This window comes from Ambystoma mexicanum, chromosome 8, assembly GCF_040938575.1.
Source record: "Ambystoma mexicanum isolate Mex_15411 chromosome 8, UKY_AmexF1_1, whole genome shotgun sequence".
Taxonomy (NCBI): domain Eukaryota; kingdom Metazoa; phylum Chordata; class Amphibia; order Caudata; family Ambystomatidae; genus Ambystoma; species Ambystoma mexicanum.
The window spans coordinates 941,705,428-941,719,600 of NC_090929.1; the positions used below are offsets into that span (position 1 = coordinate 941,705,428).

The 14,173-nt window shown below is 47.2% G+C and overlaps 1 protein-coding gene across 1 annotated transcript in view; it reads right to left on the bottom strand.

Annotated features, from left to right (window-relative positions):
• The window catches only part of SH2D4B (SH2 domain containing 4B), a 1,358,492-nt gene that overhangs the window by 428,563 nt on the left and 915,756 nt on the right, over positions 1-14,173 (bottom strand). Inside the window, exon 12 of the mRNA XM_069610827.1 lies at positions 6,787-6,811. Coding sequence (XP_069466928.1) covers positions 6,787-6,811 — 25 coding nt within the window. The remainder of the gene's footprint in view (positions 1-6,786; positions 6,812-14,173) is intronic.

The window sequence follows — 14,173 nt, forward strand, 5'->3', positions numbered from 1 at the left end:
AAGGTCGTATCCGGTTGAGAAGAACAGAAATTAGTTACAATCTTGTGAAGGAATGAACCTCCTGTTCAGAAGACATCAGAGGTCTAGTAGGCCTAGTAGAAAATAGTCTTTTTAATACACTGAATGCTCCATTTCGTGGGATGGTCACACCTAAGCACGAGGGCAGAGCTGGCCTCTATTCCCCTCTATCTTACAGAGCAAAAGAACACTCCCAAGGACAATTTCAAAGGACCTAATTGACAACTGATCACTGAAGTGATGGTAGATGATGTTCTAATTGGTGGGAAGCAGATGTTTAAGACTAACTCACCAGCACCTGGACGCTTGGCCTTTGTGCGGCTAGCATGGGCTGAAGGATGCTAACAGAGGTTTAAATCAACCAATCATAGAGGATCGCATGATTAGGGGTCCTATAATTTTGTAGCCAATGAGACGTTGTGTATTTAGTGACGTCATAGTGATCTTTTTTGAGGGAAGGACTTAGTTGCCCCACCTGATGTTGAGAAACCTATCACCTTTCTCACGCCCATTAGATGAGTATGGATTGTATACTTAGATGTTCCCTTAGAACCAATCACTCTCTTTATGTTATGCTCACCTGGTATCCATGGGGATGCCACCCAGCCCTGGTTGGATGATTTGCACTCTCGAACCCTCTCCCGGTTCCTTGGTAAGGCCTCTGGTTAAAGATGGGTCTGCAATATAGAAGAGCTGGCTTCAATACCAGATTGTCTTTATGTTTTCCCACATCCCTTGGACTCAACTCCTTCCTCCCCCTTATGCCATCTCCTCACCTTAATGTTGTAAAAGGTGGATTCTCTGTCCTGCTCCTCGAGGCAGCAGCACGTAGATGTGGGGGGCGAGCAGCGACCAAGTTACTTCCCGGTAGGCGAAATCGCAGTGTGCGCGATGCTGTCCAGTGAAATAATTCAAGATGCGCGGTGCTGTTTCGCCTTTTATTTTGCTAACATGTGTCTTTTCTCTCCTTGCAGGTTGCGATGTTCCTCGCTGAGCGCTGTAATGTTCCAGCGATGATACTGACCAGGAGATGACTACCCAGGTAAGAATTGTGTGGCTTTCTGCTTGAGACGATGAGCGTCAAGAAACAAACCCTCTCAGACGAGGTGCGTCACAGTGGGATACGCCCAGTTTCCTGAGTTTTAAAGAACGTCAGCAGGATCTATTCCCAAGAGCCCTATTATGGGTGACGTAGGATACAAACTTGTTTTAAAGAACAGTTTAAAGAGGGAAGATCACGCTCAACCGAAGTATTTTTTAGGGGTATAAAGAGGATGAGTTTTGAAATATAGACTGATATATGTGACCGGTCAAGTAGGTCTGTTTGTCTGTTTGTTTTATGTGAGTATGTAAATGGTGAAAAACTAATGGAGACGTTGATAGATAAGGAAATTAGAACACGAGAAAGTGAATTAAAATTGATTATTTATGATTAGGGTTTCCTGTTTTAGGGGTTTCTAATTTTTTTTTACTTAAGGGGGTGTTTTTCCAGTGTTTTCAAAAAATGTCACAATCTGTGTTTGTCAGTGTTTTCCCGGTCACCCCTTTTAACAAAAACGTGGATAACTATTTTTTCCAGTGTAAACACAGATTTTATTTTATTGTTTAATTGCGTGTATAGGTAGAGTAATATTTCTCCGCGCAAGATGTTATAACAGTTTATGTTACAATCAGCCACACTATTACATACGCTATGTATGTCTATACCGTGACAAACGCCACCTTGTGCACCAACATTAAACGCATTTCTGTACATGCAAGTTTAGGCCATGGGCCTTTTGCCTGTATTGCAAACACCCGCGGGTGACTTTTCTACAGAAATCAACTTAGTTGATGATATATACACACATGCATTATTGTGATTAGTAATGTTAGTATTTTATTGCATGTGTAGGAAGATAGAACAATAATAATAATAACAGGCGTCTAATACATACACGGTCAAAGATGGCCAAAAACGTAAGCTCTCTATACAATATAGCAGCATCATCGCAGACAGCACATCTCGTAATGCTTGTACTGTAGGTAGATTGACTCTGAAAAGGTGTTAATTCCCTCAAAATCAGGTGCCAGGTCCATCATTAACTCTATCTAAGCTCCTTCCACCAGTGCTATTGTATTATCTGGTTTACATTCATTCAAAGGTAAGTCAGTTGTGAAATGTGAATAACCATCATTTTAATAAAAGCAGGAAATGCTGTTCATGCCAGACCGTCATGGTGATTAGTGTTCTGTTTCAGTCATAGTTCTAAATTTCAGTGGTGCGGACCCCAACAGTGCTCGGCAAAAAGCTGTTTTGATATTGGCTATTGTAGCCTGATGAATAAACTATAGCCAACTTATTAATGTGGATTGTGGGTACCAGCGTCTTGACACTTTCAGACTTAATATATTAAAATAAAATGGCCCTCATTACGACCCTGGCGGAAAGCGACTGACCGGAGCGCCACAGCGTAAATAGCGTTTCCGCCATTGCACGAAGGAGCAAAGTGCGGCCCATTCCGACCCATCGGGCACGAGCACCACGGCATGGCGGAAGTGCAAAGTCCGCGATGGCGGAAATGACCCCAAAACGGCCCACACCGCCGCCGTACGGCGCCCTAGGTGCAATACCGCCACCCCTCTTAGCGGCCACCGCAGTGTGCGCCTACCGGAAAGTACGGTGGCCGGAAATATACGGAAACGGAAGTTAAAACATGGGCCCGGAACGGGAAACATCCCGGCGTACACCTATAAATACACTAAAACCACACAACCACTAAAATCACTACCCTGAAACACACCCCAACCCGTCAACCACCCTAGCGAAACCAAGAAAAATGGGAAAAGTAGCGAAGAAAGCGGGCGACCGCAAGCGGCAGGTCCACTTCTCCCGTGAGGAACTCACCGTGCTAACAGAGACCCTCCAGGAGAATGCTGCCGTCGTCTTCTCCACGCAAATGACCAGGACGGCACTTGCAAACAAGAAGGCCATATGGGCTCTGGTGGCACAGCGGGTAAGTGCGGTGGGGACCGCACCCCGCACCCCACAGCAATGCCGCAAGCGATGGGACGACCTGCGGATACGCGTCCGCAGCATACTCTCTGCCAACCGCAACATTGCCACAGCCACCGGGGGAGGTCCTGAATCACCCATCAAGTTGACCCCCTGGGAAGAAATATGTGCCTCCACCATCGGAATGGAGAGCATAGAGGGAGTCGGAGGGATGGAGAAAGGAGTGCAGACATCCGAAGATTCAGGTAGGTGGGCCAGATAAAACAATGCCAAATCCACACAGTCCATCCATGTGAAGTACCATGCGTCCACATAGTGCAACAGAAACACATGTCCAGGAGAACGGCCACACACATCGGCCTGCAAGCGCACGTTAAAACCCACAATAAATACATAAATAATTAAAAACCCCTAATACACGCACTACACGTGCAGCAGGCACACCCTAACTGCAGGCTGCCAGACAACTGCACCCTCACTCCACACACAAATCAAAGCACCTCCAAGGCCCCGACCCAAATCACCCTCAGGTACCACCCCAATGCATGTGATACAATGCCATTCCAATTCCCACAGACCCATCAATAACCCTCGCCCTCCTTTACTCCACCACAGGGTCCGATCCAAACGACGAGCTACAGGACACCCCTACCAGCACACCTGCAAAGAGGGCCAAGACCAACGGCCAAAGACCCTCCACCTCAGCTGCACGCATCAAGACACGGCAGCAGCACAAATCAGGTGGCAGCACACAGGAGGGAACATCAACAGGCACCCCAGCAGCCAGCATGCCCACAACACCACCACCACAGGTCCCCCCAATGGATGCCACAGAAGGCACTGCCTCTGGTGGCAGCAGCACCATAGGTGACACCCCATTGATGGCAGCATGCTCGGACACAGAAAACGGGGATGCCGAAGTCAGATCCATCCATGACCTGTCCCAATCCCCCTGTCTGTTCCATCCCGTACAACATGAGGATACCACGCAGGGGCACCCACCAGACGACGACTGCCCATCCCCCACAAGCCCTGTGGCAAGGCAACATGAGGACAACAGCCCCTCTGTGACACCCCCGCAAATGGCCATGGCCCAGCAGAGGCAACAGTCCCTCGACCAGTTGATCGAACAACAGCAGCAACTGGCCACACTCCTCAAGGACCATGCCGATGAATGTGGGGGCACTAAGGCAGACATAGAAACATCAACTGAGACACTTAGGGCAGAAATGGAGAGAGGTACAGAGACGCTAAGGGCACAAATTGAGAGAAGCACCGAGAGCCTGAGGGGGGAACTGCATGCGACGTCCAAAGACGTATGTGCCGAACTTGCCGCAGTGCGCCGTGTGCTCACTGAGCTCTCGCAAACCCTTAGGGACATGCATGGACGTGAGCAGGCAGACACATCATCCGTTGCAAGTTCCGTCCAGGGCAGCCCCCAACGTAGATCTGGAAGGAACCTGCGCTCCACAGGCAGGGGTGCCCCTGATACCCGCAGAGGGGGCATGCAATAGCGACAGCCCACTGACAATGAGCATCTTTGGACACTGGTGTTCGGGGGGGAGGTAGGAGGGTGGAGGGGGTGTGTTGGGCTCACTTGGGTGGCGGGTCGATAGGGTGTTCAACATGATATCACATATGCCATAAAAAGTGCACGATCAACCAATGAGAAGTGTGGACATTGATCTTTGTGTACTAGGCCATCATAGGCGTACAGTCCATATTGTGCATGTCCCAGACACACGCAGTGCCACGAGTCCCGTGTCCATGTATCAGCCACCAGGCGTGAGTGCTAGAAGCATACATCAATGAGATGCTGACGAATGTCACGGGCCTCCGGTGCCTCGCAGACTCCATGAGGTGCTACCACATCCCCACCCTCATCATGACCATCTTCAGGTGGCTGCAGTTCTGCGTCAGGGGGCATGGGCACATTTCTACGTACGCACATGTTGTGGAGCATGACACATGCCATCACCATCTTTGCAACCTTCTCATGGCGGTACAGGAGTGCCCCGCCAGACCTGCTGAGGCAGCGGAAACGGGTCTTCAGTAGGCCGAATGCCTGTTCAATGACTACACGGGTACGTGAGTGGGCATGGTTGTAGTCCTCCTCATGCTGGTCCCGTGGGTTCCGGACTGGTGTGAGGAGCCATCTCTTCAGTGGATATCCAGCATCACCTGTATGTGGACGAGAAACGTATGATGTGGAATGCCATTGATACGTACGCACACCCCCCCCCCCTTCCTGGCAGGTCAATGCCAATTCACATACCCCACATCATCATGCATGTAATGAGACTCACCGAGTAGCCAGGATCTGTTCCCTGCGTGTCGCTCCATGTAGCGTGGTATTGTAGAGTTCCTCAAGACCATAGAATCATGGGTTGATCCAGGGAATCGGGCACAACAATGTGTAATGATCCTGTTGGAGTCACACACCATCTGTACATTCAGGGAATGAAATTGTTTTCGGTTGCGGTACTGGGCCTCCATGGCATGTGGGACGACCAATTCAACATGGGTGCAGTCGATGGCACCAATGCAACCCGGTATGCCGGCAAGTGCATGGAATCCCACTTTTGTGTTGGTTATTTCCTGCTCCGAGCGTGGTAGAGAGATGTAGTCGTCTGCGTGCTTCAGGAGGGCATCGAGCACTTGCAATAGTGTCCGTGAGAACAGTGGCTGAGAAATGCCATGCAACTGTCCGACTGTGTGCTGGTAGGTGCCTGTGGCCAGGAAGTGGAGTACAGACACCACCTTCAGTAGGGGTGGGATGGCGGTTGGGCTATCTATCATGCTGACAAGGTCAGCCTGTGTCATGTCCACAATGGCGGTTATGGTGTCCCGGTCCAGACGGTAGAGGGTGTGGATCTGCTCATCAGTGAGGTTGAACGGATGTGCTCGGAGGCGTGGGATTGCGGGCTGCCTGCGTGGTGGTAGTGGCTGTGCTGGCAGCCCTTGCTGGCCCTGCCTTGGCCTCCTCCTCCTCCTGCGTCTCCTCCGTGCGGCTGGTTGTAGTTGGTGTTCGTCTTCTTCTTGGAGTCGGAGCGCTTGCAGTGCTATCAGGTCCCCCAGGGCCAACATCGCGAGTCCTGCCGGTAGCATTTCGGTGTGGTTGTTGGAGGAGACTGGCTGTGCAATTTATGTGTTTTCAGGCTGTATGGCCTCCACCTGTGGTGATTGATTCCACCTGTGCAAACTGCTCTCCCCTTTGGCCGAGCACGTCCCGCGCACAACGCTGCAATTCGGGGAATGGTATCTTGCTATTGCAATCATGTATTTGTACCCGATGGCCGTGTAAGATTGGTTGATATGTTCATTCTGCTGTGGTCCCATTGTTTCACATACTATCTGTGCAGTCGCGAACTGACTTGTGAGGGGTCAGTGGAACGTAGTACTCGAGTAACGGTGGGCCCTCATGCATCACTGTACCGAGTTGCAACGACGGGCGGGGTGTCCCATTCGTGGGTGAAGGCAGTTGCCATTTTCACACACAGCCGCACTCGATGGAATAATTAGTGATTTCAAACGGCCACAGATGCCTTTTCGACGTGATGTTGCAAATGAGGAATTCGAGGGGCGGCGCTTTCGGTTTCCAGCTAGCGGCGAGGAGATGCCCACAGGTCTGACTGCAAATGTAACGTTCTATTGTTCTATGTCCTTGAGACAGGGCCCATGGCGAGGGAGCAATGATTGATATGAATAGTTTGGGATGCGCAATAGCTACGTGGGCGATGAGGCCGGCCGTTCCCAAATACATGTTACTTCACAACACTGGAATTACGGGCTGGGGCACTGTGGATTTAGCAGGCTGCATAACGCACGGACTCAATGGATGTTTCTAATGTTATGTGAGTAATTATTCAGGCATTTTGATCCCGGGATGAGGGAATGATGGATGGATGCATGGGCAGGTGATTTGATACAGAGTTTGCCATGTACAGGGCTTCTTGGGATCTATCCGCCTCCCCTACGCTATGTGATGCAGGGCTGCCATTGTGGGACCATCGTCCATCTGGCCTTGTTGAGCCCTCCCTGTCTCGAGGCGCCCTCAGACACTTGTGTCCATGCACGTTAACATTCCCATCTGATGGAATCTGTTTTGACAGACGCATGCACAGGTACACTCGTTTGTGATGGTGTTTGCACCTCGATATAGATGGTTATGAGTCGCAAGTGGTTTTGGGGTGGTGATGATCCTTTTGGTTGGGCTAGCATGCATATGGCTGTGGATTTCGTGTGATCATTGAAGTGAGTAGTTGGAATGTAGTTCTGATGGCCATTCTGTTCTTTTTCTTTTCTTTTGGTTGACAGGTATCTCCTCCCCTTTTGCCACTGCCATCTGTATGCCACTCCTGCAGATGGATTTTACTCCCGACACCTGCTGCTTCGTGTTAATCAGTGGAGCAGCATTATGATCTTATGGGACGATCGCCAATGGCCCACATGCCCTTACGCAGTACTGGTGGCTCGGAGCAACATTTCGGCCTTTCAGCTGGACTAGTGCCTCCCCATTGGGACGGCCCTGCGGTTCTGTGCGCTTCCATGTTGCCTTTTCGTACGTGATTGTGGCTCTGTGTACCATGGGGGAACAGGGCAACACACAGGTAGTGGCTGGTCATTTCTTGCGGAAGCAGCCCACAATGGTGATTGGTGTTTTGGAGTTCATGGCCTGATGGCTGTATGGGCTTGGTGATTTTGATGTGCATAAAATTTCTATTCGGATTTGGCCCGTGTAGCGTTTTTCTTTGCAAGTGATGTGGCATATGCCAATTTGGGGGGCGATGTATTGTGGGGAGATCTGCATCGGGTTCCGGCTTCGGGGTTTAGTTGCGTGGTACTGTACTGGCCGCGTTTGCCTACGAAGCCCAGTGAGGTCAGGGATGGGGGCTGCCAATATGACAGTTTGAATGTTGTCATGCTCAGGGGCGGGGGATTGGGTTTTGTGTAACAGATGCCGGTCAGCCAGGTGGACTGGTGGAATGATGTGATTTTCGGAATATTGCTGGTCACAGGTGCCTGTGTTTGCGTGCGTTTCTTGGTGGGGGACTGTGGTCATGTCCATTGGGATGGCTTCTGTATTCGTGCCATCTGTGCCCTGCAGCTCCCATTGGCCCCTGTTGTGTTTCTTTTGTTCGTTGGCATGCATGGGTGACTTGTACATTTCAATGGTTGCATTGTGGTTTCATTGCACCTACGGGGAGTTGTACTTTGTGGGCAGGGAGCGGTGTACAGGCACTCAGTGGGGCCGTTTACGGTTGATTCGCGATGCCGTACTTCTCGCCATGGCGGAATGGTACATTACGCCATGCCTGATGGCGTTAGGTACATGTCCGCTAGGGTCGGAATTGGCGTACCGTTGCACCATGGTGGTGTTTGCGGTTTGGCATGGCGCGCGCGCGTGCTTGGTGCAGTTAGCGTTGGCGTTCACTACGGTGTCGCTAATGGCTTCGTACTTTGCGGTGACGGGTCATAGTCGCACCGAGCGCTATTCGATGGCGGTATTGCATTTCCGCCATCGTTTTTCGATTTCCGCCAGGGTCGTAATGAGGGCCAATGGGTTAACTTCAAAGAATGCAGTATTTGCAGAATCCTTTGAGGGCCCATGCTCGCTCACGTCAGTACCAAACGTGCATTTTCTTAATCTGAGCTATTGCCTACTTACATGGCTTTTGAAACTCAATCTATATCCTTATATTAAATGTGAGTTCTCCTGCAAGGCATTTATCCCAGATCCATTACTTTAGGATTATTTCCAATAAACATACGTAACAAAATCTTTGTTTAAAAACAATCTGACACTGAAATAAAAAAAGGACCTTCTCATCCACAGATTTAGCATCTTGCCAAACTGCTTAGCATCATTGAAGCCATCTTTATTTCTCTTGCTATGTTCAAGCAGGACCCTGGATTACAGGCTCATGTTGTTACTCACTGGTTCCCATTTTCTTTGAATTTGTTTGCTCGGTTATTTTACCCTCTCTCCCTATTTCTCATGGCTAAGTTAGGAAATGCCATCTGACATTTTCCTGAAAAAGGGCCTTTTCAAGTTAGGTGTCCGGTGTGATGGCAAGATGTCAGGCGAGGATCGGGAACTGTTAAGTGCTGTAACATGCATAACAAAAATCCTACTGCCCCTCTTTTAATGAGAAGGCTTGAGAAGATCGACTGCATAATGCGGGCACCACGAATCTGGTAATATAGATTCCACTGATGTTAAACACCCCTTCGCTGCCTGAGTATAAACAGAAAGTTTCAGCCTCGGCGACTAACACACCACACACACAAACTCTCACTGGTGTGCTACTGATGTGAAAGGTCAGCAAGAGCCACAGCTCTGTTACCGGAGCCCCATGTGTATGTACAAGCATGCCCAGAGGGAAACTGGTATTCCAGGATGGCGGACCAGGGGTTTAGAGCCTTGTTCCATGAACAAACAGGAAATGCTATCCACAGCTCCCACACACCTAAATCTAAAACCCCAAATACAAGCAGCCCAATCATTACTCCCATGCTCATAGAAAGTTGTTTCATTTTTTAGAATGGTATATTCTGCTCTGGAGTCATTGATAATATTGATCTGATTTCTGTTTGTTAGGCACTCTCTGAAGGATCTATTAGAGCCCTTCTCCAATATGTCTATTCCTGCTCTTTAAGCTCATCAGAGAGTGAGTGTAACTCTTCTCGCCTAATCTTGTTCTTTTTTGCTCCCTTGTCTATTAGTGTGCAGTCAATTCCAGCTTCTGCCAGAAGGTGCCAATGGTGGATAATCATTTGCAACTTCAGCAATATCTGTTCCAAAACACAGTGCTGAAGCAGAGCTATGATGATAGCTCATTGGTAACACTTTGTTGTTGGAAACAAGACAACGCAGAACAATAGCGGTTCAAAATCCTGCGCCAGCCGCACTTTGCAATTATTAAATACTGGGGTTTATCAGAGTCCCCCGAGGAACATAATAACATAACGGGGGGGAATCAGATTTTTTTTGGTTGTTCTAGAAAACCGGAATCACTATTTATGATATTGGGCCTCATTACGAGTCCGGCAGTAACCGAGCCGGAAAAAACGGCAGGTTAGTGCCAGACTCTTATTACCATTCCGCCTCAGTGATTTGTGGAATTACCGGGGCATTATGACCCCAGTGACTCGGGAATTCCGGAGGCGGAATTGTGTAAGTCCCCATTCCCATGGAGTCCCACAGGACTCCATGGGGATGGGGACAATGGAAACACTGGTTCCGTCTATGACGGAGCCAGTGTTTCCATTTCCGCCTGCAGGCAGGTGCTGTTAAACCCGCCAGGTCAGACCTGGCAGGAGTGACACCTCCCGCCTGCAGGACTCGGAATCAGCCGGTCTGGAAAGAACAGTGGTGGCGGTTTTATCACCACAGTTCTTTCCGGACCTGCTGACTAATAATGAGGCCCATTGTATTATGGTGATTAGTGGAAACATAGAGTAAAAGGAGAAAATGTGACATAGACAGGATTGGAGCATGCAACGATTGGTGCAAGCTCATATTATGTTATTTTTGAAAACTGCATTATTTTTATGAAATTGCAAAGTGTACAGGTGAATATTGACTACAAAGAATGACGAGTCAACATGAGGAGCATTGCTCCATTTATACATTGTTGCAACCATACACTCGAGTTTAAATAGAGTAGTGTAAAAGGGGTCAAGAGACCACAAACAGAATGATCATGCCGTGATCATAAGAAGGATCGAAAAGTTTTGTTTTGCAGCCCATGATGACATGGTTGCATGCTGCGTATACGGGAAGAAGTTAGATAAGTGACTAGCGAGCTTAGAGCTGTGGGAAAAATAAACGAGGGGGAGAGAGAAGAGCTGCCTCCTATGGATAGGATACTTTACATATGCAAAAAGGGGCGGTGAAGAGCCTTCTGCTCCACCCGCCATGCCTAACGTAGACGGCAATAGTAAGAAAGATAAAAGGCTGTGCCCATTGAGAAGGCTTAAGGTAGCAATAAGGTATAAGTGACCTGGCACATGAGTCGCCTGCATAAAGCGGCGGTGAGAGAACAGAAAAAGTTCCTGAAAAAGATGTAATCTCCAAGATCCTAAAGGACAGGGAGAGACACTATGAGGTGAAGAGTGATAGGACAAGTGTATTCTAAGACATGAGATGAGAAATAAAGAGATAGAAGAAAACAAAGGATAAAGAATGATAGGTCAGTGCCCATACACGATGAAGGAGAGGTGGTCAGATTGTGCTCAAATACTCGATAACAAGAACATTTGAGGAACGAAGACAAAGGGGAGAGTTCGAATAATCGATTTAAAGGTATGCAGTTGTGCGCTAGAAGGGGAGGCTCATCTAGTTTTGAGCTCAGAGAGCTGTCTGTAAACAGACGGACTCTGAAGAAAAACAAAGAGGAGACAAGTCGCACAAATTAAAGGATAGGATAAGTTAGGCGATATATAAAGCTTGCCAAGAGAAGCCATGTGGGCTTGGTAAGTGGCAGTTAAGCCAACTAATAATAAAATAAATAGGGGTTTGCTTTTAGTTGCAGGATCCAATCAAAATGTATTGTGCAATAAAATGTAATGTTACATCAGCCTGAGAAAGGTATAAAAGGCAGTTGATTCAAGAGCTTAGGGCTGCCATTTCTGATGTCTTTGAAAGTGTACTAAAGATGATTTTTGAAACCAGCCCGGGTGTCCGTCTGCTTCTTTGTCCTGTATGCTGCCTCTGCTGCCTGAATCCCCTGATGTCAAAGTTTATGAAGGGCTGGTTCCCCCAGTCCATCATAATTGCTTTAATATATAAATATATGTCAAATAAAACTCCTAAACAAAGTGGATTAAATGTATTGAAACAACTAGGAACATTGTGGACTTCAAATCCCATATTGTTCCTACTACTGAGTTGAGGATGAAGGGTTCAGATTTACCAGACTGCAATTTGCAGTTTAGTGTTTGTAATAACCCACACCTGAGCGAGATCTTTAAATATTTAAAAGCCCTTCAGGTGTGGACCATAGAGCAGCATGAGCAGCATGAGCAGCAGGAGCAACAGAAGCAGCAGGAAAAAGCAGAGGTTGGCGCCACAAAGGAATGTAGCAAAGGTCATGGTGCCCAGGAGATGCAGAGGATACACAGCGGGAAGAAGTGTTGAGGCCAGCAGTCCTGAAGGAGAGAATCGCTCTCTGTGTCCTGTATCTCCCTTCAGTGTGAGGACTTCACCAGAGCACGTTTGGAGCAGTGTGAGCTCTATTGGTAGAAGCAGTATGGGCAGCAGGAGGCTGACTGTAGCTGTCAAATGCGAGAACGGACCAGATGAGCAATGCAGTATAAGAAGAGGGTCCGGAGGAGACATCAAGAAAAAATAGTGAGTTGGCCTGAGCTAGGTTATCGTGGGGCACATCAAAATGGACTGCTGTGCAAAAAAGCACATTTTGAATACCAAACATGTAAATTCAAGCAGACTAAATGTAACTACCCAAAAGGGAGAGGGCAAACAGAAGGATATTGTAACCCACATTTCCCAAGCGAAAAGGGGGAAATTGTTAAACAAAGTGAATGTGATTTGCCTGGAAGGAGCTACCCAATAAGAAAACATTGTAACCTGCATTGCCCAAGCCAAAGAAAGGCTAATATAGCGTAAAGGGGATACAGTTTTACAAAAGAGGGATATTCAAACAAGAGACATTATTACTTGCATTGCCAAAGCCAAGAGATAGCAAGGCAGTTTGAATATAGCAGTCCCTGGAGTTGTATACCACATTGTCAACAGCCAATAAGTTATGTGGAAAGAAATCAGAGACAGCAGGGAAAAAGCCATCCTTGTAGAAGGATCAAGTGGATAAAGAATTGTAACCTGCATTGCCAATGGAAAATAAATGCATGTAAGAATCTTTGTCCTTCTCTGCAGCATGTTTATAAAAAAAGATATAAACCTATTGTGTTACAAGTCAAAAGACATATCCCAGAAGCTGTTGTTGGTTTAACTGTCCCCATTAAGGTGTTAAGTGTGGAAAGTTGGGAACAAACCTCAACTCTGAGTATGACTAGTAGTAGTAGGAGTTTTATACTGGCAGGCGAGTACAGCAGGAAAGGAACACATAGTGGTTGGTCCTGGCAGACGAGTGGACGAGGAAGAAGAGAAGTTGAAGAACTGTAACTGTGGTAGAAGGTTGTGAAGATTGTCCTGTGTTTGAAGCACTGTTGTATAACCATCCTGGCTAAAGTAGTACTTCTGAATGATCCATCCTGATTAAGGTGTTGTTTATGGAGAAGAGTAATGTGATGAAAAGTGATTGGTCTCCACAGAAAATAACTTATTTGTCTTTGACTTTTCAATTTGATGTATGAAGAAAAATACTTTTTATTTTGCCAAGTGGAAGCTTTAACAATTGTCATAAGAGGGAGAAATCCTTTTGAACCAAGAAGTCACTTTGCCAAGTGAGGGACATATTGGATGCAAAGAACTGTGCATTCCACTTGGGAGTTAAACTGGGGAAGTGAAAATAACTTTTCTGAAATTGATCTTTGGTTTAAAATATCCTGAATGGATCCAGGGGAAGGGGATTCAACCCTTTTCACAAGAATTCCTGTTTTTTTAAAAAACTTTTGAATATGTGTTAATTTACAAAGTTGAATCTCCAAAATGGTTCCTTTATGAATTTGAATTTGTTGTATGTATTAGTGTGAGGGACAGACATGTTTCTGACACTTGGTCAATTTCCTTTAGTCTTGGTTTTGCTAGGTTAGGGAAAGAGAAGCATTGTCTCACTCTTTATTATTCAATAAATGGTGGCTCTTGAGAAAACTCCATCTATGTGTCCGTCTCCTTTTCTGACTCCTCACACATTGCTAACACTGCTTGCGGCTAAGGGATACAAAGTCATTAAGGAAAAAATGCAATATTGTAGAAAGGAACTGGTGTATTTGGGACAAATAATATAGTCTGCAGGGAAACAAGTAACCCAGAAAGAGCTGCTACAGTTCAGAAAACACCACAACCATGCAATGTTAAGGAGATGCAAGAGTTCTTGAGTTTGTGTAACTATTGAAGAGCATGGATGTTCAACTATTCTAGTTACTCAAAGCCTCTTTTGCATGGACTCAAGGAGGCACAGACAAGGAAAGGCACTCGCACATGGACAGGTGAAATGATCACGTGTTTCAAGGAAC